This window comes from Rissa tridactyla, chromosome 1 (assembly GCF_028500815.1).
Source record: "Rissa tridactyla isolate bRisTri1 chromosome 1, bRisTri1.patW.cur.20221130, whole genome shotgun sequence".
Lineage (NCBI taxonomy): Eukaryota > Metazoa > Chordata > Aves > Charadriiformes > Laridae > Rissa > Rissa tridactyla.
Window position 1 is genome coordinate 203167089 of NC_071466.1, and position 27680 is coordinate 203194768.

At 42.9% G+C, this 27680-nt stretch overlaps 1 protein-coding gene across 1 annotated transcript in view; it reads left to right on the forward strand.

Moving 5' to 3' along the window:
* LAMB4 (laminin subunit beta 4) overlaps window positions 1–27680 on the forward strand; it is a 43431-nt gene that overhangs the window by 13396 nt on the left and 2355 nt on the right. Inside the window, exons 13-34 of the mRNA XM_054188053.1 lie at window positions 65–244; window positions 1049–1158; window positions 1641–1720; window positions 2722–2872; window positions 4697–4882; window positions 6066–6187; window positions 7151–7271; window positions 8247–8424; window positions 9760–9903; window positions 10130–10361; window positions 11977–12134; window positions 13711–13935; window positions 15026–15246; window positions 16405–16501; window positions 16857–17232; window positions 17599–17759; window positions 20787–20992; window positions 21881–22084; window positions 23667–23811; window positions 25643–25850; window positions 26478–26616; window positions 26862–27038. Of these exons, the coding sequence (XP_054044028.1) occupies window positions 65–244; window positions 1049–1158; window positions 1641–1720; window positions 2722–2872; window positions 4697–4882; window positions 6066–6187; window positions 7151–7271; window positions 8247–8424; window positions 9760–9903; window positions 10130–10361; window positions 11977–12134; window positions 13711–13935; window positions 15026–15246; window positions 16405–16501; window positions 16857–17232; window positions 17599–17759; window positions 20787–20992; window positions 21881–22084; window positions 23667–23811; window positions 25643–25850; window positions 26478–26616; window positions 26862–27038 (3821 nt within the window). The remainder of the gene's footprint in view (window positions 1–64; window positions 245–1048; window positions 1159–1640; window positions 1721–2721; window positions 2873–4696; window positions 4883–6065; window positions 6188–7150; window positions 7272–8246; window positions 8425–9759; window positions 9904–10129; window positions 10362–11976; window positions 12135–13710; window positions 13936–15025; window positions 15247–16404; window positions 16502–16856; window positions 17233–17598; window positions 17760–20786; window positions 20993–21880; window positions 22085–23666; window positions 23812–25642; window positions 25851–26477; window positions 26617–26861; window positions 27039–27680) is intronic.

The following is a 27680-nucleotide window of genomic DNA, read 5'->3' on the forward strand; positions in this document are numbered from 1 at the left end:
AATTGTGTTTTCATGCTTATATCTAAATGTGCTTTTTTATGTTTCTCCTTGACCATGCCTGTAGCCTGCAACTGTGACCCAGAAGGTACGTTGCACAATGGCATGTGCGAGAGCCGCACAGATCCTGCTCTGGGAATGGTCGCAGGCCGGTGCCCTTGCAAGGAGAACGTGGAGGGTGTCCGCTGTGACAAGTGCAGGGCAAACTACTACGGGCTGAGTGGCAGTGACCCTCTGGGCTGCCAGCGTATGTAAACCACCTCTTTTATTCTTGTTTCCAAAGCATTTTTAAGAGGTTAAGATAACTGAATGCACAGATGCACACATTAATGCACTACCTGCTTCACAAAATGCCCAGTTGCCTACTATAATTTAATGTCAATGTAATTTAACGTTCCTGGTGCAGCATCTGAGATGAAAAGATGCAAAATCACTTGCAGAATACATAGTATACTATAATGGATCAGGCTGTTGTTAATAGAAGGATCGTTAAATATGCAATTTAATCGAAAAAGGAGATTAAAACCCATGAAAATTATTTTAGCATCAAAATCAGCATAAGGGTGAATGAAAAGCCACAGATGGGCTGTTAGGATAGTTGGACTCTGCACTGCACAGTGCAGTGTCGAAATGGCAGGAGCTGCTGCCTTGCCATGAGATCTTCCAGGCAGCTGCTCCCCCGAGAGAGGGTCACTGAAAAACACATCCCACCCCTACCTAGACGCACTGTGGGTTTGTGAGCACGTTATGCCCACAGCGTGGTACTCAGCAACACGCCAGGACTGTGCAGTGTGGTTCAGCACACGGCAAACCACCACGCTGGAATTCTACCAGTGCCCCTGCTCCCCCTGGAGAGGGTACCCACTGAGGAAATGGTTCATTCCCCAAGGGCAGCCTGAGGGCTGCAGGGTGGCAGGGCATGTCCATCTGCAGAGCATCCGTCTGGAGGATGGAGACTGCCTGTCATGCTGCTGTCACATCTAAAGCAAACGTCAGTCCTGCTGCCGTCACTGGGGCCTGCAGGGGTAACCGCACATTTCTCTCCCCACAGCCTGCAACTGTGATCCCTCCGGCAGTTTGCCCTTCTCCGTCTGTGATCCTGCTACGGGAGAGTGCCTCTGCCAGCGGTTCGCCACAGGGCGACGCTGTGAAAAATGCATCGTACGTACTCAGTTTTTTGTTATTACTTGTGCATGTGGTTTTAGAAGTCTCCTCTCCCATCTCCCACCTTTTCATTGCCAGAAAAGTAAACAATGAGTCAAAATTCAAAAAAGTTTTACGGCTATATGTTCCTGTTTTGCATTGAAACATCTGGTTCTTTTTTACTGCGTGCAAACATTTGTGCAATCAAATTGAACTAGGAGGAGCACTCCCAGGAAGGAAAGGAAATGCAAAATCATGTCCTCAAGTCATATTTGCTGTTTACAGAGCAACTTGCTTGCACAAATGGTGAAATATCTGGCTCTTTTTGCAGTGGCTGAGCACCCATGCAATCTGGTAAGAGAAGCAATCTCCCATGGCCAAGCACAGACAGCAGCACAGTAGTGCTCCAGAGCATCGTTCATCCAGGGGAATAAGTTCTGTTGCGCTTTACGTAAGAAAATATTTTCTGTAAAAAATCTTTCACTTTCTTTTTATCCCAGGTAGGATACTGGGGTCTTGGCAGCAGCTTGTATGGCTGTTCTCCATGTGACTGTGATATTGGTGGATCCCACAATAACTTGTAAGTTAATGTTCTTCAAGTTCTTTCTTGGTTTTAACTTTTATAAACTCCTGAGCTAAATTTCCTGATTAGGTTAATAGAGTCTCAGTGCAAATGGGAAAATAGATTGTAGACGTAATTTTGTTATATACAAACAGTGTAAAGTCAGGTTGGGATCTTAGAAATTTATTTGTCATAAGGGGATTTACCTTTTTCCTTTGAAGTCAACTTTGAATCAGCTAGAGTCAAGATTTGTTTAATATAAAATATAAACCGCATGCCATGAGAGAACCAGAGGCCCTAATATTAATAGAAATCAGAAGTAAGTCAGAGGTGACATTTTTAACTTAGCTTCCTATATCTACTTTAAAAGCTAGAAATAGCTCAAATTTTTTCTGACGTACTGGTTCCTATTCAAAATATATAATTTTAGAAGCCAGTTTGGTTTCAGTTGGGCTCCTCCAGGAGTTGATTGGGGAGGGGTCTTCGCTACTGCTGTTAGACTTCAGACATAGGAACACTTAGTCCAATGCTGTAGAGCAGCTCCTTGTGAGCAAGTAAATCAAAGCTAGTAATCATCTGATGTGTTAAGTAAGAGCATAAGTATATGAAAACTACCATATCATGTCAGATCAAAGGTCCTTCTGATCTCATGTCTGCCTCCAAAATTTCAGGTGATAGATGCTTAAGGATTGTGATAGATACAGTAATAGATATAGAAGCAGATACAAGAAGCGGATACAGGAATAGATAGTAATGTATGCTCAGGAAACAAAAGGATCTGTGCTTCAGGTATGGAATGGACAGAGAAAGACAAAGCATGTCATGTCTTCTAAGTGATGAAAAAGTAGCAATGAATAAATCCAGCATCAGAAATAGAGCGGTGGGTGGTAGGATGAAGTTTAATAGAGGAGGCAATCTGAAGCAAATCTGAAACAAGGGTGGAGCTGAGCTGCTCTTGTGCTGTGAGGACCCAGCCATGCTGCACTCTGATGTCCTCCCTTTACCAACTCTTACCCTAGGTGCTCACTGAAGGATGGGCAGTGCAAGTGTCTTCCCAACATCGTGAGCCGCCAGTGTAATGAGCCAGCCCTAGGCTACTTCTTTTTACCCCTGGATTATTATATTTATGAAGCTGAGTATGCAAAGCCCCTTTCTGGCTCTGCACCCTTGGTACGTAGTTGGCTTTTTAGGTGTCATACTAAGAGGGGACCCATGCGGTAGTGGCACAGGAGTCAAGGCTCCCTTGCCAAGCCCTTCCTCAGGGAGCAGCCGGAGTGGCTCTTTAGCAGGAAGATACAAAGCAAGTCCCTTGACCGTCCTCGGTTCATGTGTGTTCTTCATGGACATGACTATCCCATAACTGTGGCGGTTAACCAAGGGTTAACGAAGGGCATGGTGTGACCTGCAAAACTGTCCTTGCTGCTGCTCAAGAGTGGTCTGGTCTAGCATTAATTAGATAAATTAATTTCATTATTTAAATTAGAGGAAAATGTTTGAGTTGCCAACAGCTATCATGAACTGTGATATTTCTGGGAATCTCCAACAGGGGAAGTATCAAATTCCTCTCTGCTCTGTTGGACTCATTCTTACTGCCTTATATAATGGCACTGATTGTAGCCCAATTTCCTCAACAATTTGGCATCCGTCTGTAATGTTTTTAGAAAAATTAATTTTTATTTATTCCCTCCCACCCCCCAACATGGGGGTCGTTGTTCCGTATGCAGAGTACAAGTCTGGAATGCATCCCTTCTGCTCCCTATGTTTTTACTAACATTTCTTCTCCGATGTGTTGTCCTGAAGCTATAGAGAAGGAATAATAAAAAAATGTTTATTTGCAGGTCACATCCGCAAATATTTAGCTATAATCACAACCAGTAATCGTCCTACAGTGCAATAATTAAATGGAAAACAGATGTCTGGGACATAGCTTATGGGAGGAAGTGCAAGTTAATTTTAAGGGAGTGAGGGAAAAGGGTTTCCAGCGGCTGCTGGGCCATAGTTTACAGTTTCATCCATCAGAGAATAGAGCTTAGTTTAAGAATGTGGATTTTCATTTAGCTGCTTACCTGCCCTTCAAAATTGTTGAGACAGTGCTGCCCCTCTCTCATTACTTCATAGGTTAAACCAAGCACTCTTCCAAGGTGTGACATTTACTTCCAGAAGCAAGGCTATGAGTTCATGATTGAAAATGGAAAGATTGTGTTAAACAGGAGCAAGAAACGAAGTGTAAGAAAATCTGGACTGGAACAGGTAAATTGGTACTTGAATAGTTACTTGAGATTACACTGGATACTAAAATTCTATTTTGTACCAGGGGACAAGGAAGTGTCTGAGCATGTGGGATTCGCAGTCCTAGACATTACAATTTTGACACAAATGAAATAAATTGTTTTGGTACGCAGTTGGGCCAGACATTTTGTTATGCACACCAACAGGTTTGCTCTATGTCCAGTGCCGTTGTAGACTTGGGTTCAATTAATTGTTCAGAAGAGCCCCCACGAAAATCTTTTTGTTTTGTTTTGTTTGCAAGACATTTCCAACATTTTCCATTTTCCAACAAGTTTACTAAGACATTAATATGGTACCTACTGCATTTAAATGCTGTCAGCTTTGACATTGTAAGTATTGATATTTATTTATTCAGCTTATAATGAAAAGTCCAGCCATGTATGAAATCAAGTTTAATCTGTTTAATGTTTGTAATATGAATGCTTGGAGAAGCCAAATATACAGAAATGGATGGGTTATTCTAGTCCCTCTCGTTGCTGTTGTTGCAAAGCTATAGGAAGCTTTTCTTTATATGTGACTCTAAACATCCTACGTTTGGGATAGTTCTCAGAGATTGTCAGTCTCAAGCTTGTTCAGAAAATGAGGCTGACTGATGACCGAAATAAGTAAACAACATGGCAAAAATATTTCCTTTCTTTTTCCTGAGTTTGTTTTTTTTGTAATTTGACTCTGTCTGTTGTTGAAAATGTCAATATGTCTTTGTAGGGTGTGATGCAGTTTGGACAGGACTCGGCTGTGGCGGTGGTTTTCAGGCAGCCCAGCACTGGTCGGTCTGTCACATGGACGGGACCCGGCTTTGCCCGTGTTCCTAGTGGAGCTGGGCTGAGATTTGCTATCAACAACATTCCCTTTGCTATGGACTTTGATATCACGATTCGTTATGAGCCTGAGGTACTTGTGATATCTTATGTGTCTTGTGATGTTCTGATAGATGCGCGGTCCATTTTGTCAATAATAGGATGCATCAACTTGTCCCACTCTTTATATTTAAAATTAAAACTCTTTGCCTGTTCATCCATATCAAGCAAGTGACATGCCCTCCATGGATCCCCTTAACCCTTTCCACTCAAATCTGAAAAATCAGCACTACAAGTGTTTTCTAAACATCAGCCAAGAATTTGTCTTCTGGAGTTCCTCTTTTGGTACCTTTGCTTGGACTGTTTGCAGTGCAATCAGACTCATGCAAAATGCAGCTGCTTTTAGATGGACATACCGTATTTCTAGCTGGGATTTTCTAGGCAGGAAAATGTGCACAGGCAGGAGTGATCAGAGTAGATATTTATCCAGGGCTTTTGCAGACATCCAGCTTCCCAGTTGCTCCATCTGGGCTCTGACATGTGTGAAAATTGTAGGAAAATAGCCAAAATCTTATTTTTTGCCTGGACAAAATTTCTCAATGATGAAGACATGTCTAGGGAAATGTGTTAACCCAAATCTGATTAAACCTAAGTCCACACCCACGTCTTCAAAAACGCAGGCATGTGTTTTGTCGGTACCAGTATTTGCACATGCCTTGCTCTTTCACTTTGCAGGTTCCTGGGACAATCCCACCACTCGAGATCCTCCTTCTGTCTATTGTATTGTGTTCTCTTACTGTCATTTGAAGGCAAACAAAACTCCCAGTGTCTTAAAACATGAGAACAATTTCGCAGTGGGCTGGTTTGATGTATTTTTTTCCTTCTAAGGATTAAACAGTTGAATTTTAAAGACTTTTGTTACAAAGTATTTTATGTTTGTTATTCCTTATTAGATGTGAGAGGAGGCAGATAATGAAGGATATCTCCAGGACAACACTGTGCTAAGAAAGGAAACAACTCCAATGACTTTAACAGAGCAGTTTCCATTTGCATCAGCTGAGGTCCCATTTCCATCTCCGCTATTCAATTAGCCATTGCAAATACAATGCATTTTTCACAAGTAACATTTTTTTTTTTAGTCCTGTAAAGAACAAAGACAAAATCTGTTTTGTCACTGCAGTGTGCAATCATTCAGATGGCTTTTGTTAACCTTGGCAAAGAGAAAATGGTTTTTTCAGATATGAAAAATGACCATAAATTTTGTCTTTTGTTTATAGTCCTTGGAAGACTGGCTGGCAAGTGTTGCTGTCCAGCCCAGTGGTATTTTGTCAAGTCAACGCTGCAAAAACAAGGGCCTTTCACAGGAGCCACATGCGTTGCCTCTCCCAGCTACAAAGAGGTCTGACTATTCCTTTCCTTTCGCCTGTAGATTTTCTGTGTACAAATCTTTTACTGCAGCATTGCAGAGCAATAAATGTGTGGGAAAGTGGGAATATTAGAAACACATGTGTGGCCTTTCCTGTTGCTGTCACACCACAATACCACGTAGGCTCTAAGGAAGAGTCTGATGCTCCAGTCCTCAGCCTGGCAAAGGTTTGCCCAAGCCAGCAGAGCAGCCTGAGATCCTGCTGGGGTTAGTCATTGCTTTGGCAAAGATCCAACTGCAGCTATTTCAGTATAGAAAGGAAATACTGACTTAAAGTCACTGTTGTAGCCTATTTTCAAAACCAGCTTTTCAGCTTGAACCTATGTTCAAGGCCTCAAGTTGTGCCAGGGGAGGTTTAGACTGGATATTAGGAAAAAATTTTACACTGAAAGGGTTATCAAGCATTGGAACAGGCTGCCCAGGGAAGTGGTTGAGTCACCATCCCTGGAGGTATTTAAAAGATGGGTAGACACAGCACTTAGAGATATGATTTAGGGATGGTTCTTGTCAGAGTTAGGTTGATGGTTAGACTAGATGATCTGAAAGGTCCCTTCCAACCTAGGCGATTCTATGATTCTATGTAAAGAATAGAGAGGAGCCAAGAGGATGTGACCGAAGTCTTAAACAGGGACAGGAAAGGACAAATATGAACAATGAGTTGCAAACTCCTTTGCTTGAAGTACTAAAACCTGCCATTTTCAGTTTAATCTCACCAGGTTTAAATTGTGCTTGGTGAATCATCCAGGCAGAAATCCTGCAGCTTTCCCAAAGCCCTGCAAGCAGCGGGGCTGGGGTGTGCTCCCCGCAGCAGCAGGGCTTGCTTGGGGCTGCAGGCATTACGATGCAGGCACAGAGGGGAGGGAGAGCTCACAGCAACCTGTAAACTACCCTTGTCCTGACTCATGGATATAACTGTGCTTTATTTCTGCTAAACAGGATTGCACTTCTGCAAACTCCAGCCTGCCTGGAGCCGGGAACAGAATATTCTGTGGATGTGTATTTTTCTCAGCCCTCTGCCTCTGATCCAAAGGTGAAATCGTTCATCTTGATTGACTCAGTGAGTAGTTCTGTCACAATTCCCTTGAGGCTGTATTTATACCAGGGTGATTTTTTTTACACAGACTTACTCAAAATATTTTAAAATCATTTATAGCATGTTTTAGTGGAAATTCAGGGAAGTGCGCTTCTGCTTACCTCTGTTGTCACTGTGTTTGCATGTTTTTGTATGTAGACACAGTTGTATCTGTTTTAATTTTCATAGAGCAATACTGTAATATTTCATCAAGTCATACTTGTTGCATGTGTTAATAGTCAGAGTATGTATTTCTGTCTGTTGCTCATTTATTCTGAGCACACTCCACACATGCTGACAGGATGCTGTGATTAGGGATATAAACTCATGCAGTTCTTCATCACTTAGGTTTTTTAAAAATCTGCATATTTGTTTGAATCTAATTAAAAAATCATGGATATATTTAAAGATGATTTTGGAGAAGTAAAATTAGTTCTGTACTTTCCCGGGAATCAGGTCCAGACATTTCCCAACTTTCCACCAAGTCAGGAATAGAGTGTTAGTTTTGGGTCCTTCTCTTGAGAAAAATATTTTTAAGTCCATTCCTCTAATTACTTCTGTAGAACTGGACCTGACAGGGGCTGGCCATACTTGGACATGGAACCTTCAGCTGATTTTTCTTTATCTTGGTAGTACAAGTAAAAATTTTGGCGAGATGCTGCTTTTGGAGTCATCAACACAGCACCTCTTAGAAGCAAAACCAGTTCTGAGCATATATCTGAGGTCTTATTATAATCTGACCTTTTTATACATAGTCTCTTTTATTTGAGGAACTTGGGGAATGTCTAGACCTTCAGAATAAATGTGAATTAGATGACTGAGCAGCACAACAGCAGATTTGGAAACATGGTGCTCCAGGCCTCTGTCCTTGCAATGCGGAGCACAGTAAGAGAATGTGGGAAATTCTGGTTTTCAGTATATCTAAGCAAAAATATTTTCTTTTCCCTCTTAACGCCAAAGCTTGGACTTATTCCCAGAATCGGCTCTGTGGAGAACTTATGCAGTGAAAAGGATTTAGATGAGTACCAGAAGTATCACTGTATTGAAATTGCATCAGAAGTTGGACCTCACGTCCTGCCCGAAGCATGCACACGACTCATAGTGAGCATGTCAGCCCGTATTCACAACGGTGCCGTGGGTAAGAAGCAACCTGCACAGGCAGCTCTTTTGGGCAGTTACTGCTTTTTCCCTTGAGTTTGTAGGATATGTTGACTGGAGAGCTCTCAGCCCATGGGCATGTAGGTAAGTGAAGCCAATCAGCACGTGGTATGTATGGACATGAAGCATAAGTCCCACTGAACTCTGAGTGTGCTGCAAACACCTTTTGGTGGCATGACTCTCAGAGCCCATCACACCTGAGAACTTCATGGAGCAGTGTGACAGGGACCATGGCAGTGCTTGTGTGTTTTCTGGAGAGCATTTCAATCAGATGCAGCTTCACTAGATAGCCAAAGCAGTTTTTGGCCTAGTTTTCTGGCTGCTGTAAAATGACAGAGGAGTTTTTGAGCCCTCTCCCTGGATGCTGCAGGCCAGCTGGATGCCCTGGTAGGACTCCAGGCATGATGGTACCACAAGCTGATGTACTGGAAGACATTCACCAAGAAAACCTCAGTGGTGTCCCAGCAAGAGGGCAGTGGCAGGTGGGGTTTGAAGCCCTAGGCAGTCTCCTGGACCCGCCATGGAAAGGGCAGCTGGGCTCAGTGTCTCAGGAAACTTCTTTGGTGTTGGGCCCAGAGAAATGGACCTTCTCTGCACTTCCAGTAACAAAAGGGGCCTTTCTGGACAACTTTGGTGGCCAGCTTATTTCAGCAAGCCTTGCCTCCAATGGACCTGAGAGCTTGGTTTGGGCTATTTTTAGAAGAACCAGTGCCACACACATCATGTGACATGGTCATGGCTATGCAGCCACAGACGCCCCTGAATTTAAGTTTGGGCTTTGCTGACTCCCCATTATCCCAGTTCCCATAGTGATAGGATTCTCCCAATGAAACATGGTACTTTGGCTTTCTAGCACTGGCATCTGAGCATCCTGGACAAGCATCCTCTGTGAGTTCGCAGACCAGCTTCACTCAACAAGTTAGTCCAAGCTGTCCAGAAAGCAGCAAACAATACACAGGTGCAGTCTGTCTAAGTACTGCTTGCAGGTTGTGTCCAGTGCTGAAGCTAGACATAGATTTATATCATAACCTTCTAGGCTTCAGGACTTCTGAATCTACATTTTGCTACGCCCTCTTCTGTCCTATCCCAAAAATGTACTGAAGGCAGTGCCCTGAATGTGGCAGCTCCAACACCGAGACTGATACAGCATCACCATTGATGCTACAGCATAAAATAACCCGAGTGGTTAGCGAACCCCTGATGAGAATAATGAAGCTCTTTCCTTCCTATTTTTAAGTGCGAAACCTGCAAGTTTACGAGAGCAGTCACGCTCCTTTATAACTAAACCTGTTTTGATTTTCTTTCCCCATGGCAGCGTGTAAGTGCAATCCCCAAGGGTCACTGAACGCCAGCTGCAGTAAACTGGGGGGTCAGTGTCAGTGCAAAGCCAATGTCGTGGGACGCTGCTGTGACACCTGCTCTGCGGGCAGCTACGGCTTTGGCTTCCATGGCTGCTACGGTGAGTACTTGGCAGCCAGCACCAGCACCAGTATCTGGCTCTTCATGCACACCCCAACTTTTTAGGTCTTTGAATCCACAATTATGTGTGAAGCAATACAAAAAATGTTTCCATAAATAACAAATTTTCCATCCCCGCTGCTTGCACTGCCTTCAAGCAGTGTCAGCGATGAGCAGCTTTGGTGGGAATATGTTCAGGACGCAGCTTTGCTTTCATTGTTTTCCAGCATGCGAGTGTCACCCGCAAGGTTCGCTGAGCACGCTGTGTGACCAGGTGACGGGGCAGTGCTCCTGTCGCCGGGAGGTGGATGGTCAGCGCTGCAGCCGGTGTCTGGCTGGGTATTTTGGATTTCCCCACTGCCGTCCTTGCCCATGTAATGGCTATGCGGAGCTTTGCGACCCAGTGACTGGAGCGTGCCTGAACTGCCGCAAGTTCACGGCTGGAAGCCACTGTGAAAGGCAAGTTGATGGGCAATGCTGCAAAGCTGACACAAATACTGGTGCTCTATGAAACGTGTGTCTAGATGGGGGGCCACCTACATCCCCATGAATGCATCAATGACCTTAACTGGAAACACATACCTAAACCCAGGATTAAACTGGGCGCAGATGCTGAATGGCAGGTACCTATTTGTTCAGCAAATGCATGTGGGGAAGGTGCGTGTAATGCCTTTGGGAGGACTGCAGGCAAGGCATGCACACAGCATTGCAGCGGGCTCCCCGCAAGAGGACATTTGAGACGTGAGTGCCATGGCACCATCTGCTTGGAGACATGTGCAAAGCACTGCATGTGAGATACACTGACTCCTGTCAGCTTTTAAATTGACAAGAGGCTAACCTTGTGCTGAATACTCATTTTTAATACCTGCAATTATCTCTGAGGTTCTTGAATAAACATGCCCTGTTCAGTGGTTCATGTTACTTCCATATGACCAGCAAATGACTTTTCCCACGTGTTCCAGCTCCGTTGAAAACAGTGCTCCTCTTTTTTATTCTATGTACTGGTAGCAGTGTCAGAGTTCAACACGGATGTCAGAATTAAATTCATTAGCTGTTTAGTTTAGTTTGGCTGGATTGTACCTTGTCATTCACTTTTAAGAGGATTTCCCCATGAAACCTATTGAACTTATCTTGCACTGCTTTTGGACAATACAGCCTTTGGCTACTGTGCTTGTAGGTGGCAAATAGATTAAAAATGGGAGACTGAAATACTTGTTGCCCTCTGCCTCTGCAGGAGCTCCAGACCCCAGGGTGAGGATAATCAAATAGCCAAGACTTTTAGTCTGCTTGTATACATAGAGAATTGTGTTCCCATGTGCCATAGTAAAGCAGATCAAAGACTGAAGATGCTTCAGAAGCTGCTGTATTGCTGCAGCTGTGGGGCCACAGGGGGCTGGGACAGGGAGGCAGTGGTGGGCAGGGTGATGATGGTGGGTGGACCCCCAAGGAGCCTCCAAAACCTGCTGCCTGCCTGGGTAACAGCATAGCCACCACTGTCTTGAAACAGCCATCACCTTGTCACCCCAGGTTCGCAGAACGTGTCAGACAGAGTACGTCTGATTTTAATACATATGCTGCATCTAAAACATGCAATATTTTCTGAGTGCTTTGAATGAATTGTTGCTTTTTTGCACATGCCAGGACTTTATAATGTCATGCCAATCACTCTCGGTGTGTGTGTGTATGAAACTAGTTGAATATATGCAGTGATAGGCGAATATGCAGAATTTTTACATGGCACCTTTTAGCTGCCTGGGCAGAGCATGTGTGGTATGTCATACGTATATATTATCATTTAGATTAAAATTGTTCCAGGGTAGGTGAAAGTCTTACAGAAATATTCCTTGAAAAAAAAAACTGTTTTTTTTCTTTTTCTCCAGATTTTGGGAACTCAGCTCTGATTTTCCATTTTAGAACACCTTCGAAGCTTGATATATCTGTACCAATTAATGGGATAGCATTACAATGACCCAGAATGTTAAATTAATTATACATACATATAAATTGATTCACCTGCAGGGACTGAAAGGAGCACTTGATAATTTCTGCTGCTTTGTGTTGACTGCTTTCACAGGTGCATGGACGGCTATTATGGAAACCCTCTGAACGGAGAACCCTGCCGCCCATGCATGTGCCCAGGGGCACCTACAAGCAATAGATATTTTGCACATTCCTGTTACCAGGACCCCCACTCTGCACAACTAGTCTGCAATTGTCTCGAGGGATATTCAGGTACGAAGCAAAATAAGGATTTGATTCTATTAAAATTAATGTAAGAAAGAAAAATGACCATCGGCTGCCCATCCTCTGTTCAGAAATGACAAGTGAGGTTATGGTAATAAGATAGATAAGAAAAGTTAACACTCAAATTTACTGAAATTAGGTGGGAAGTCCTGACTGAGAAGAGTGGGAATTGTGCAATTAGTGTTTGAAAAAGGGAGTCATCTATGTGGATACAGTGAAGCAATTAATTAATCTGATGGCAAAGTCTGGAAACCTTCTCCTTTCCAGGGGCACTACATTAACCTGGTGGGGAGAGCCAGGGAGAACTGCAGTTGCTCATTACCTCTGAAAAACAGGTGTTGGAAGCCCAAATCAGAAAGCACAGGGCATCAAAAAGAGCTGATAAGATTTCCCAATCAGAGAAAATCTTTCCTCATATAGAAGAATCTTGCTTTGATGTTATTCCCAAAAGCGACTGTTTCACCGTTCAAATGGTCACTGTAGAAATGAGGTTTCCATTCTCAGCTGTCTCAAATGCAGATATTTGTGCAGCAAACTGATGCCTTGCTTCCTAAGATCCTGTTGACTTAGCTTGAATTTCTGCAGGGAAAACTGAAGATATTTCCCTCCCCCTTGGCATTAGAAAGATCTCCAGTGATGGAAGCAAACCCTAATGGTAAACGCGGCCAAAAACTAAACCAATGCTGTCATCTTTACTTAGGCCATGTTCCTTTGTAAGTCAAGAGCAGTTTTGCTCAAGTAATTGCTGTGGGCCCAAAATGACACAGGGGACTTCTGTCCTCACAAACCACCACAATCCTCAGTCCCGGACTTCCTTCCTCCTGCTCCTTCCCAGCAAGGCTCTTGCTCACCTCTGTGGCACCGAGCTCACTTCCTCAGAGATTGTGAAGGGCTCTGGTCCCGAGGACCACAGCAAATGAGCAGAGTCCTTGGTTGAGGATGAGCCAATGGATGAGGTCCCAGCAACACCAGTCTGCCCAGAAAGCTTTCTGAGATGCAGAGAGGTAGCACCCCGATCAGGGTGGGCAGTGGGATGGTATGCAGAAGTAATTGTAATGCCAGCAAGCAAGGACAGAGTGTCACAGAGCTTGTCTGATCTCCTGGGGATCCTCCACTGTGTTACGGAAGTGAGGGCAGGTCTGCTGGGCTCTAGGTTGCTCCGTGGAAGGGCACTTCCCACCTTCCCGTGCTGCTATCTGGGTGAAGGCCCCAGGGAAAATCCTACAAATATGGCCAACCCTGACTACTGCCATTCAAAAGACTTTGCTGGAAAAAGATGTTTGGAGGTGTTGTGTGAGAGGGTACCTATTTACTCCAGCTGAAAAGACTTCCTTGGTAAAAATGACTTGGGATGAGGAGATTGCATTTCCATCAGATTTCAGTGTGGGAGATGTAATTTAAACTGATCATAGGATTAAAGGGCAACAGTCTCAACAGATGGATATTTTCCATTGGAAATGTGCATTTGAACAGACAGTCTGAATCTTGTAACAGTATTACTGGAAATTACGTTTCACTTGAATTCCCATCAGCCAGCAAATATTTTTACCTTCTTCTCCGACAGGCAATCAGTGTGACGAGTGTCCTAGTGGGTTCTACAAAAACCCAGGCAGCCCCAGGCTTGACTGTGTGCCATGTCCCTGCAATAACAACATTGATGTGACAGACCCAGAGTCCTGTAACAGGGTCACCGGGGAATGCACCAAGTGTTTACACAACACCCATGGAGCAAACTGCCAGTTCTGCAAACCAGGGTATTTTGGCTCAGCCCTCGATCAAAACTGTCAGAGTAAGTAAGCAACAGCTCTGCAACTGTGTCTTACTATGAAGAAAAGTTTTAAAGAAATTAGTCTATAGGGAGAGGTTAGCCCTTGGAGGGACAGTAAAACTAAAGCAGATCAATGGAGCAAAATATGAGAAGACTAAATATATTTCTATGCAGTGATACAAATAACTGTTAATATGGCATCTATTAAATTCTTTGTCATCCAAGTCTCACTAAATCTCATACTGAATATCACTCCTGAGAAATACTCATTTGTGAAATGAAATCAGTACTCTCTTAAAAAAATAAATGTGCATTCAGCCCACTCAGGAAGGAATCAAAAGTAAAGGAATCAAAGATAATTGTTTATCCATGTTGCTGGCTGATGCCAACTAAGCAATGCTCAGTTAACCAGATGATCCCTTGCTGAGCTCTCTGCCTTACCAGACATTTTCATTAGGTGGCTAGAATGACCCTGTTCAGGCAGTTCAATAGACTCCATGACACTGTCAATAGCTCAGCACTTTTAACAGAAAGGCAGGACTGTAAGAAAAAGCAAGGCGTCAGTTTCTTCCCAACATTCCTCAAAGACTATTTTCACAAATGTGCCTGACTGAGGGTCTAATTTCTACAGGCCAGACGATTATAGGTATTTTCAAGAAACTTTTTTTCTGGGAATCTCTAACATACTGTTCAAGCCCATTCCTTGTTCATTCTTGGAGATGTCCATTAGAAATGGTTAAGCAAGAACTTTTGGCTCCTCATAAGGAAGGCTTCTTATCTTACTTGGCTTACTGGGGTTTCCCACGCTGGATAGTGCCTACTGTAAATCACCTTCTCCTTACCCAGCATATTTAACATTTCATTCTAATAAGATTCAAAATTCATTACGCCTTCATTTTTTGTGCTTGTATTAAAAGTACAGAACGTTCCCAGTAAGTTTGCTCAAAGCTATATATAAGCTATTATAGAAAGACAGGTCAACTGTATGAGATTAAAAATGTGTTCAAGATTACTAGAAGTAAACCTACAACATACGCTTTATATACAGCTCCGATTGTCCATCAACTGTCTATATTATCGTCTGCTCTAGTAATTGTCCTTCTTTTTCCAGGGTGCACATGCAATCTGGCGGGTGTTCGCCCTGCCATGTGCCCAGGGGGGGATGCAGTATGTCTGTGTGACCCAGCCACGGGAGCTTGCCCTTGCCTGCCCAACGTGGTGGGCGCGACATGCGACCAGTGTGCCTCTGGCTACTGGGACCTGGCTAGTGGAAAAGGATGTCAGATCTGTGACTGTGATCCAAAAAACTCCCAAAGCAATCAGTGCAACCAGGCAAGAAAATTACTTCACTTTCTGGGAACTGGGGTAGTGGTGTTTTGGCATGGCAAGGTGGGGACCCTCCTATAAATGAGGATAGTTTTTTGTCATGCTCTTTGAAAACAAGAAGTCTTTGGAAGTTTGCCATTGGTGCAATCACGCTTTGAGTCATTATATCAAATGTGCTGTTCTGAAAATGTGTCTCTGCTTGTAAGCAATTTCTCTTTGCCTGCGTGTTTCTTTGTCAAGTGGCATCTTAGAAATACTTTGTAAGAAAATGTCACATAGGAAAAAACTGCCTTGTAAACATACATATAGGGAAGAAGGAAGTCCAGGCTTGGACCCAAGAGTCTTATGAGTATTTTTTTAAGTGTTTATTTTCATAAAGTAGTAGCTGTGGCCATTACATTAATCATGCCTCGTCTATCAGACTGCTAGAGTACCTTTTCTCATCTTTAATTCCTGTCCACTTTTTAAGGCTAGAATGTAGGAAAAATAAAAAAGAGGTGAAACTGTGGTCCCATGGAGTCAACAGCAATTTTGCTATTGACTTCGGAGCACCAAGAGCTTATCCCAAGCTCTTGCTGGTGTGCTCTTACATTTTCCTTTCAATATGCTTTCTGTTTGTTACAGTTTATTTAGTGGATTTATTATTTTTCCTAGCAAATGTAGCTCTTAACCTCAAAGAACTACTACTGCTTTTCTGAGCTGTACCAGTTATCAGAGCTGCAGTTTAACAGCTGAATTCCAAAATAAATTTACTAGGGCAACGTACATAATGTACCCTCAAGGTTTTCAGTTACAGTTAATATATCATGTAGTTAAAAGTTGAAATGTTAAGATGAGTAATTTGCTCCAGCAAAAAGAAGAAATTAATCTGTTTTGCAAAGGAAAAGAATTCTCTCTCAAATCATAGTCAGAGGATGAGTTCTCAAAGAGCATCTGTAGACTGGGACATACAAAATCTTTCATATTAGTAAAGTCCGTTTTGTTTTCACAGCCTTCAGGAGGAAGATGAGAAATGTAGGCCAATACAACCTGTATTGGTGTATAAACCATGTGTATTCAAAGACTGTGTGCAAGCAGTGTCACCGCAGTCCCCATGCAGCTATATGACATAAGTCATAGGGACAATATGAGTCTGAAGTTATTTAATCCTAACTGTCTTTACAGCTTACAGGCCAGTGTCCATGTAAGATAGGTTACAGCGGAAGATGTTGCGATGAATGTGAGGAGAATTACTTTGGCAATCCCCAGACGCATTGCATTTGTAAGTATTACTATGTGGGGACAACTGGATTAGAAACTGCCTCAAAAGAAATGTTTACTTTTTATATTCATAGGGAAGACAGGGCATACATCTAGAGAAGCAGGCTTTACATACATTTGTGTGTATAAGATGGATAAAAATGTTGATATTATTTATCTATATTGTTCCTTCTATGGTTATGATGGGACCATGGAAGTTAGAGATGAAGAAGAGCCATTAGCCAGGCAGTCTACTTTGCTCTAACTCAAACATCAGTTTGCTTTTATTTTCTTAAAATGCATGATTGTACTTTTTGCATGCATTAATCCCATGGAAAAGGAACAACTGGATATAACCTGCTGTCCCTTTCTTGCAGTGTGCGAGTGTAACCCGGAGGGAACCAGCCAGTCCAAGTGTGACAAAGCCACTGGCGCGTGTAACTGCCGTGCTGGCGTCACTGGCCGGTTCTGTGACCAGTGTGGCCGCGGCTTTGAGAAAAACTTTCCCTCTTGCCATCAGTGTCATCTTTGTTTTGACCAGTGGGACACTGAAATTGCTGCCCTCGCTCAGACTGTCCAGGGGTTAATGAGGTTTGCTGCAAATCTCGAAGATAAAGGAGGACGAATGCCCATCTGTGACATGCGCTTCAAAGCCTTTGAAGATGCCATTTCCGAAATTGAAAGAATTTTGAGACATCCTGTTCTTTCACTGGAGGCCCTCTCAGGCATCAAGGATTTTCAGGGCTACATTCTGTAAGGGCTCAGCTGCCCCTGAAAAAATCCCTTGCTTGAGAAAGCAGTCTTTCCCTGGGCTCCACAGCCATCCCTGGACATCAAGTCCCACTTCTGATCAGCTCAGAGATGCGGAACTACTAAGTCGCTGTTTTCAATAGATCTGTGAACAAAATAGTCCTTATATATATTATCTGTTTCCCATAGCCATATACTTAAATGCTGGAATTTTCCAGTTCATCCTAAAGGTTTTCTAACTAAGCCATTACAAGTATATGTTTCTGCTCATTTAGAAATTTCTCTCTTCTCCTTAAAATATTGTGTATCTCAGTTCTAGTTTAAGAACAATTTGGTCTGACTTCTGCATAACTGCAATTTCTCTTTCAGAGAAAAAGTTGTACAAATGGATCCCCTTCACAGTACGCTGTATGAGTTTCCTGACCTTAACAAGAACATAGAAGACATCGGAGAAGAAGCTGATCTAGTGTATGGACTTCTACAACAGAAAATACATCTGCATCAAAGTTTTCATTACTTGAACCTCAAAGGTAAGGCAGCCAGCAATTAAATTAAATAGGTGAATATTTTCTGTGAAATTTCAGAATGTTTTTCTCACCATTGAACCATACAATATTTCAAAGAGCCCTAGATTTTAGCTTCCTATGGTAGCTCAAAAATGTAAATACTAACAACGTGTTATACTGACTTTCCAAACTCCCTTTTATCTTAAAATGCCATGATTTCTAGCATCCTAAATTTCAGATGAATGTGCCAGGGTCACGTTAGTCAGAAGTCTTATGAATCCCTATGTTTACATCAGGGTTTAAAAGCCACCCCCGTTTCACAGTACAGACTCGCAGATCATACAGTAGAATAGCAATGGACTTTTTCCCCACTTCCAACTCCTCTTGCTCTTAGCAATACTTAAAGAATGTTGTACAGCAATGGTTTGTTTAATTAAAGCAGAGAGTCATAGTGCAACTTCTTAGTGTTCCCATGGGAAAATACATGACTTTGTGTGGTAAGGAACTAGCTCTCCATCATCAAAAAATGTGAAGTCAGAACTGAGTTCCTTGGCATTTTTGAAAGAATTACACCGTCTGTGCTTGAGCTAAGTATAGTCTCCATCAGCTGCTAATAGCAGTAATGATAATGTCACAGACTTGTTTCTGGAGAACGATGGGGACATATCAGTCAGGGATCTCAAACAGATGCTAGATCATCCACAATGTCAGGAGACTGTCAGCAGTATACTCTCCAAAGAGATGGCTGCCGAGAAACAAACCCCCAGAAGATAAGGTGTGCACCACAGAAGACACAAGCTGCAGGCAATGCACTCCCATTTACAGTTCCTCTGTGTTTTGTTCAGGCAAGGAAAAGATCATTCTAGTCAAGAGCAAAAAAAAAAAGGAAAAGTCAACAGAATACAAAGCCGAGGGAAAGGACGAGGGGAAAAGAGGGATTAAGATTTAGGGCTCCTCTGCCCTGTTGTATTTGGCAGTGCCTCTAGGGCCGGCTCATCTGCTCAGGCCCTCATGTTAGCAGTCAGCACAGCTCTCCCAGGCTCCAGGCTCCGCTTCCCAATTCAAGTGAGTCTTGTGCAGACTCTGAGAAAGGCAGGAAGGCAAAGAAACAATAAATCCCAGGGAGGTCAGTGGATACACAGCTGAAGCATCCGTGGTGCTCTCTGGTCATGTTCCAAACCCGCTTCGTCTTTTGGCCTCAGGAGATGAATAAACAACCCTATAAAAAGCACACGGGGGTGTGGGGAGGGGAAGACCTTGAATTTAAGATGAATTTCTGGTCAGGGCCACAAATATTCATTGGTCCTGCTACCAAGCATCTGACAGCACAGAAATAACATTTCCCTCAAGATAACCAGCTTTTTTGACATCTGGGAGAAAGCCTGGCTCCCTCACCCCATCTTCATTTTGGGACCAGCAGCACATACTAGGTATGGCTCTGTCTGCTTTTTCCTCTCTCTTTTTTGCTAGGGTAGAGCAGGATATGGTCACGTACACCATCCGAGGCACATTTGGCACTTGTGCCCTAGACACATGTGGGCTCCTACCTGATGAATTAAAATCACTGGAGAAAACTACACAAGTATCCTTAAAAGAATGTTTGCACTTCATGAGATGTCATTAAATTATGGGTTTCCAGCCTTTGCCCCTGGCTTTGCAGCCATCGTGGTATGGTAATGCAGTGAGTACAGCTTCCTAGGCTGTAAATCAAGCCTGTGCTAAGACGCTGTGTTTAACGTAAAGGAACTTGGAAGCTCTACAGCTACATCACAAACCAAGCGTGAAAAATGCATTTGGGCCACTTAATGGAGAGCTGAACCACTGTAAAATATTCCTGCAATGGAACTGTTGCACAGAAAACAGTCTCTGGCTGAGATACGGAGTTACAGCAGCCTCTTGCCAGGTATTTTGTATTAGGAGCTAACTTTAAACTGTACGTTGTTTCCAAGAGTTACAAGATAAAATAAATAGCCCTGGTTCCACACCATAACTAAACATTGTTCAGCTTCAATCAAAGCAAGGCCAAGGGCTTTAGAGCCTGATTCAAAGCACACAGGACTTGATGAGTGCCATGTCATTGACTTCAACTAGTAACTGAGTTGGTTACCAGCACAAAGAGGGATGTTAATCAATGACCTCTGATGCTTTTTCACTGCTGACACATCAGTTTTGGCTCATTGCACATACTTCTGCCTGGGGATTTGGGGACAATTTCAAGTTCCCTGGAGATCTGGGAAGCCTTGACAGCAGCAGCTTTAAATTACGTGTTTTGCAAAAGGCCCAAGTCCTGCAAAAAATGTAATATTCTCCAACCCTTTCGAGTCTGCTTAATGGAAAGCTTACACTAAGCTTCTTGCTGGAAAGTATTTTTTGCTTGGCCTACAAACTTATCATAGAAATGCCTTTTTTTTAATGCATCAACCCTGAAATTGGATTTTCCAGAGCCAAAAAAACCTCATAAATTTCCATTTGTAATCCAAATTTTGGCCTTAGTTCAGCAGACCATTTAACTTTTGGGTACTATGCTGAACCAACAGGACAAATGCTTTCCTGACTCAGAATCAGAGCGCCGATCATTGCATAGGTTTTATAACTGTCAGAAACAGTTCTCCTGCCTAAACTTCAAAACAGCATAAATGACAGGAGCTTTATCAAATCAACAACAGCAGCAATGAATGAGCTACTGATGAATGCAAATCAGTAGCAGTTTGTGTCATTAATGGGATCCCTTTCGTACTTTTGTATCTTCCATTGGCTTCTCATACACTTTGGACTCTGGAGAATGACATGAGATCCACTGTATTTGCATCTATTTTAGCAGGTTTTATGAGCATCAATAACTATTCCTGTTTGGCACCTGGCTGAGTAAAGGATTAAAAAGCTTGACTAAGGACATGACAGCTCCTGTCCCTTCCTGCCATCTCAAATCAAACACCAGTGACAACAAGCTGAATCACCCGTCACTCACCATTTATCCGGAATTCACATAAATACATGAATTAAATGCAAGCAAAATACAGTCGGTACTAAACCCTATTTCTGCTACTACAGAGGCCATCAGCAACATTAGGAAACACTTTGAAGTATCATTGCTGGCAGAACAGAAGACCAGTGGGACAACTCCTATTGTAAGACACTCAGAGTACACCAGGAACCACGCGCTCGCTATGTTGGGCCATCAGGCCTTGAAAGCAAACAATGTCCTGGAACAGCTCAGGAAGATCAAGAGCTCCAACATCCAAAACTTGAATGAAAAGGTAGGCGCTGTGAATTTTGATTGTGAACTAAACAAAAATCTCTTTTTTGATGCTGTTAGTAGGTTTTATTTTTAAAGGGTGCTTACATGCATTTTTAAATTTGGAAAATGACACTTCCCCGGCACAGACATGTAGTCACATCAGAAGCAGCTGCACTTCTCAGCTGTGATTACTACCACCCTTCTGGAAGCCGTTGTTCCCAGGGCAGACCCAACACAAGGAACTGTTTAAGCACTCTCTAGTCTCAAGAGGACATCATTGTCAACCAGAAAGATTAACCCCAGCCTCCTCCATCATTAACTTAAACTAAGCAGAGCAACTTTGCCCTGCAGTGGATGGGGAGTGCTCACATATCCTTTGCATCACCCATGGGAGAGGAAGGAATTTCTGTCTTTTTGCAGGTCAGCAATGGATACCTGATAGCACCTTCAGCCATCCCTGCCAGATCTGGAAGAGATCCTCCATCTAGGCCTTTAGTCTCAACATCTGTGTGAAACTATATGGAGGGCTAGGCATGGTACCGTGTTGTGTGAGAGGTGATCTGGATCCTTCAGAACAAGCCATTGACCCATGGGCTGGATATGGCCAGGGGACAGTTTCAGCCCTTTTGCCATACAGAAGTGAAGCAAGGGTCTCAGTGCAACATGTGGAGCCCAACAAATGGCTCCTACAAGGATGCTTAGAGACACGGGCTGACGTTGCATCCTTCAGGTCAGGGGACCAGTAACTGGCAGCGACACCCATCTTTGGAGAGACGAGACCACCATCTTTTTGGGAAAATCACATCCTATGTTCAATGTTCACATGATGTCAAACATTTTCCTCCCCCCAGGAGTGTATCTCAGTCCCCCAAAGGAGTCCTGACATAAGCATCTTCCTTTATTGCAGATCTGTGGTGTTCCAGGAGACCAGTCCTGTGTCACAGCAGCCTGTGGGGGAGCTTTGTGCCGGGACAGTCAGGGAGTCAGGCAGTGTGGTGGCCCAAACTGCAGCGGAGCTTTTCCTCTCTCCACTGATGCCTTCAGGAAAGCTGAGGAGACTGCTGTGTTGCTAAATAACTTGACTACTCTGCTACGGGAACCTGAGACTCAGGTGCTGTATATCAAACCTACATCTGTTCAGTGAAATGGATGGAGGATGAAATTTGGGAGGTCACAAATCTACAAAAACTCACCTGCTCCTTGGACAAAGAGCAGTGACATAGCGATGGACCCTGTCCCAACATCACAGACCTATCATGGTTCAGTACCAGGAGTATTAGGTGCCAGTCCCACCAAGAGACTGTGGCTCTAGCTATGCCTTCCTCTTCCTGACAGCTGCCAAGATCTCATGGGTCATGGGCCTTGTGCCTATGGAAGTTGGTGACATCAGGCTAGTATTGTCTATATTTTTATTGGTAAAGATTCAAATGGCACCATTTGTCAGTTGCCTGAGCATGGCCCATGCTTATTGCAATGGGATTACTGCTGTGCATAGCACTAAGCTCTATTTATACAACTTCGTATGACTTTTTTTTATGTTTGACATTAAATAATTTTTGCAAATAATTTCAAGACTTTTCTGCCCTCGGTGATGTTTAGAAGAGCATCAAGTAGTCGTCTGTACTGCACAGTAGCATTGAAAAATAACTCAAGCAAAGTGTGGCCAATGCAACCTGTGCCAAGGAAACAAAACAGACAAATCCCAAAATACCAGTAAAGACAGTTTGTTCTTACTAACAGAGATGATGCCTGTTACAGTTATAGGCAAAACACATCTTCCAACAGAAATGTCATTCTGCTGCGGCTTTGTCCTGTCCCTGCAGGGTGCCAGGGCATCCATTTCCTCTTTTTAAAATGCACTTGACACTCTGCATCACAGCTAACCGGGTCAGAAATGAGCAATTGGGGCACATGCCTGGGACCCCAGGACACTGAGGGGCAGCAGCAAAAGGCATCTGCCGAGCTGGTGAGCGCCAGGCTGCCGGGACACTGCCTTTGGCAGTTGCAAGCCTCAGGCAGCTCTGTGATAATATGAAGAATTTTGAGATGTTTCAGAAGTAAAAATACCATTTTTCTTGTTGCATGGGGAAACAGCAGATCCCTTCCCTCTAGACTGCAGACTGCAGAGATGCAGTACCTGTGCATTTCCTTAAAGCAAGGCATAGCCCCTAGCAAAGCAAAATATCGTTGGAATTCAATGATTGATCTAAAGCTGTCATTTAAATTATCACAAATACTAATTTAATGGCAAAATGTAACTTCTAAAGACAAGCCTTAAACTCTACCTTCCTCATTTGTGTACTCTTAAGTGTATTTTTAACAGCAACTCCAATGTGAAAAGGCAAATGAAATTACGTGCCTTTTCTGTACTGAATCGTATCACTGATGTGCTGCAGTACTGCAACAGAAAATAACAGTCAGAACCTTCTTTTAGAAACAGAAGGGGCTGTGGTTTAGCAGTGGTTGTGGAAAGAAAAAAATGCTTGATTTAGGCTTTTCTGAGACCAGATGAAGGCCATGATGTAGCAACTTCTGGAGTTCCCCAAAGGCGTCTCCTACTATTTTTCAAAGATACATGAAGTGATTCCAGCTGAGGCTTGGATCCAAATTGTCTTTGTGTCAGAGCTCAATTTACCAAGCAATGACTGATAACCTCCAGAAAATGGCACTGCTATTTCTAATAATATTTCCAGGTTGAAAGCATTAGAAAAATGGCAGAAGACACCAAGTTGAAAGGCTCACAATTTAATGGACAACTGGAGAGGGCTAAGAATCAAATTGAAGTTGATGGAGAGATCGCTAAGAAATTCATCGGAAAAGTGAAAGACTTCTTGTTAGGTAAATATGCAAAGTTCTTTTTGACTGATTTTTAATATATATTCCAATATAATATAGCATAATAGATGGCCAGAAAATTATCTAGCTGTATACACGTGAAATTTCTTGTCTACCTCCTGATCTGTGCAATCGTTTCATACCCTTTTTTTCTAGTGCTTCTTTCTCCCAGGTCACCATACTATGTACTAATTTTCCAATAGATCTGTTACATTCTGATTGTCATCTTTTATTATGCTTAATTTTGCTTAATTTGAAGCGTACAAGTAATTCCCTCAGTTCCTGGTTTATCTGAGTAAAGGACTACTAAGATAATTTCATACAATATATAATGACCAAGCATGTCCAATGCATCCTCAAATTGTTATTCCACCCCCTTCTTCCAGGCCCATAAATAGAGGCCCTCTGTAGGTAGCGTGGGAATTAGGACGCATACCACTCCATCATCTCTGTAAAGCTGTAACTCAAGGAATCAAAGGATTCTGGTAGAACTTCACAGCTGTGATAAAAAATAACAGAACCACCATATATACCCTAAAACATTTCCACCCTCACAATTGCAGAAAAATGTTCTAAGGACCCTAAGTTTTTGTACCAGATGCACACCAAAGGAGTTCAAATGTGGTAGGATTTTTTTAATCTCTTGCATGTAGCTGATCTCATAAGTTTCTAAGGATTGCATGTTGGCAGTCCTTTGGCATTCATACCTCTACATCCAAATGGGAGCAAGGGCAGAGGACAGAGGACTTCCTTTGGTCGGGAACATTTAAGTTATTTTATTGAATTGGAAGAAAATCTCCATTTAAGTCCTTAAGATTCTTAGATTTTTATTTGATAGCAATTGAAAATTCCACCTTTGTCTCTTCCTTTATGTTTCTTAGTAGACATATGACATTTACTAACAATTATAGAAGCATTTTTTCATGAATTTTTGTTTTGTAAATTGAAGAACAGTAACAGCTGAGATGCGTGCAGTTACATTAAATCTGCTGTACTCTACATTGATGTGAATGGTAATTTTAGATGAATATATTTCTACACAAAATAGTTCTCAGGAATGCACTACTGTTTGCACAATAAATGTCTTTATTTAATTCTTGGTGAGTTACTTTGGAGCGTTAGCACAAACGTTTGTTTCATCTGTTTTATCACCCAAAGTCTTGTCTACAAAGGGAAGTGAGCAGAAAACAGAAGCGATGATGAGACTTCACAAGGCATTGACTACTCTAACTCTCTGTGCCTGTGCCTCTTAGCCAAGAACCAGGACAAGCTCGTTTGTAAGGGGAGCTGTCAAAATATGTTTTTTCTACTGTAAATTCCCATCCTATCTGAGTCTATCTGAGTCTGACCCAAGTTCCCTCCGTAGTTTAGCCTTTCTCATTAACCAGCAAAGGAACCACTTTCTCAATATTGTGGCGACTCCAGGGAAGGGATTACACCCCCTGGCTGGCTTGGAAAGCTCCATTCACACCCCAGTCTCTCCAGCACCTCTTTGATCTGGGGGCCAAGGGAGAAATGGGCTCTGACACATCTAGCTGTGCCGTGCACCGATTTAAAACCTTCTGTGGGCTCAGTTCTACATCAGAATTTTAATAACCCAGTTCAAAGTACGTTCAAATCCTCATTTTAGCCAGTTCTGACAACGCTAACAGCAGTACCTGGAAGCATAATATTAAATTACAAAATGTTGGAGATAATTCTCTTACCCCCTCGCTGTGCCTGTCAGCTTTATTCTCCCACATAACTCAGAGGGTAGGCAGCCATAATGATCATTTACATTTCACTGGGAGGAAGGAGTTGCTTCAGGATACCCGCAGCTCCATTTCTGTTGCAGATGAGAGTGCGCCTCCAGAAGACATTGAGAAGGTGGCGAATTATGTTTTGCAAATAAACCTTCCCCTGACTCCACAAGAGCTCACGGACATGCTTGGCAAAATCCGTCGCGTTATGAACCACTGTGAGAAGTACAAACTGAATGCAAATAAGAGAAACGGAAAAAGGGAAGAAGCTCAAACACTGCTGCTGGAGGCACAAGAAGCCAAGTGAGTAGGGTGTTCTCATACTGATGTGCCAACTCCAGCTGGGGTGGCACTGTGCACAGTAGGGCTGCTCCCTACCCCAGGCAGTATCCTAGTAACGCTGGAGGAAAGGTTCAGGTGACAGCAGATTTCAGCCTGCCATTTGCATGGGGCCTCTCCAGCAGGAACAAGCCATGACCGCTCAGGTTGCGGGAGCTGACATGCTGGAGGGAGGCAGCTCCCGCCAGCTCTCGGCTCCTCTGCCTGCTGAGTCAAAGAGGCCAAAGCAGCTACTTACTTCCACATTGGACCTAGTGGAGCATTACATCTGGTTCACTGGGAGGTTTAAATATGGGTGAGAAAGAACAAACAAGAATTGGGGAGGGAGAAAATATGTCCACCTTCCTTACTAGCCGTGTACCACCAGGCAGCCTGCAGCATCCAGCCTCACCTTTAACACAGCAGCTCATGTGCTCCCACACAAAGTCCCTAACTGAGGTTTTGCTTTGCCAATTTACAAACCACAATTTTAACGGTTGTTGTTGGGCTTGAGGGAACATTTCTGCACGTGAGCATGGGTGCATCTGAAACATGTTCTTGCTTTGCTCTCTACACCACGATACTACACACGCTTCTATTCTCCCATTTTAGCAAAGCAGCTAAAGCTCTTCCGCCTGTGGATGAAATTAATAATAAACTAAAAAATGTTGTGAAGTCCCAAGGAGACTCCAAAAACACCTTCATAAAGTTAAATGAAGAAATACGAGGCATCAGAACACGAATCTCACAGGTATCCTGCTGTAAATATTTTGATTTATTTACTCCATACATTTTAGAAAAAGATACTTCATCTCAATGTTTCCTTAATGTAAATTTAAATAAATAAAACCAGAACGTGGCGCAGATATGATACTGATTCCATAATGTTTAAGGGTCTCTTCTTAATCAGTTGACATTAATCTCCTTCATTATCACACTCTGCAAGCTGGAGAGACGTTGCATAAGAAACCACAGCCTTCAATTGCTCTGTTTTAGGCTGAGAACCAAGTGAACAAGACAAATGACAAACTAAATGACTTGTCAGCGAAACAGTCTGAGATGGAAGATGAAATCACCACATTGCAGGCAAAAATGCTGATGAACAAGAATCAAGCTACAAAGGCAAGAGCAGGGGCACAAGCAGCACACAAACAAGCCCAGAATATTGATAAAGTAAGCCTTTCTGTCACATGCTAAGGGAAACAAGATTCCCTCCATGTTTAATAGTATTTTTGATTCAGTGTAGTTGTACTACCCTGCTCTCCTCAAAATTGTTAACTTTTTCCCTATGCCATGCAGTGTAAGTTGTCACAGGTTAAGAATAATTTCTTCTTTATTTTAAGGCTTCTGGCATATAACACTTCTGTTTGCTTGAATGAAAGAAAACATACACATTTCTCTGGCTACTCAGTGACATTTTTCCTTGCACTGTGTATAAGACTCATGTTACCATGGGCACATGTAAACACAGCAGAACAAATCACAAAACCAGATATTAAAATATGTGAGTGATGGAAGCAGCCTGGCCATTCATCCCATGCCATTCTCCCTCAGAGAAAATTGCTGTGGGAGTTACTTGGAGTTTTTGGTTGGCTGGGTGCTTTCCAGTAGCTCCAATTTTTGAGACTGCAGCTAGAAATTTGCTAAAATTGTGAGGAGAACCAGGCATCCACAGTGCAAGCTTGGAGCATGACCAGACTTCCAGGTTACAAGAAACCTAGTCAAAATCTAAACTGCAGCCTCAACAGCAACCTAAATCAGCAGGGAATGGATTAGCCAGTAAATATTACTATAGCCAAAAATGTAAAAAAACCC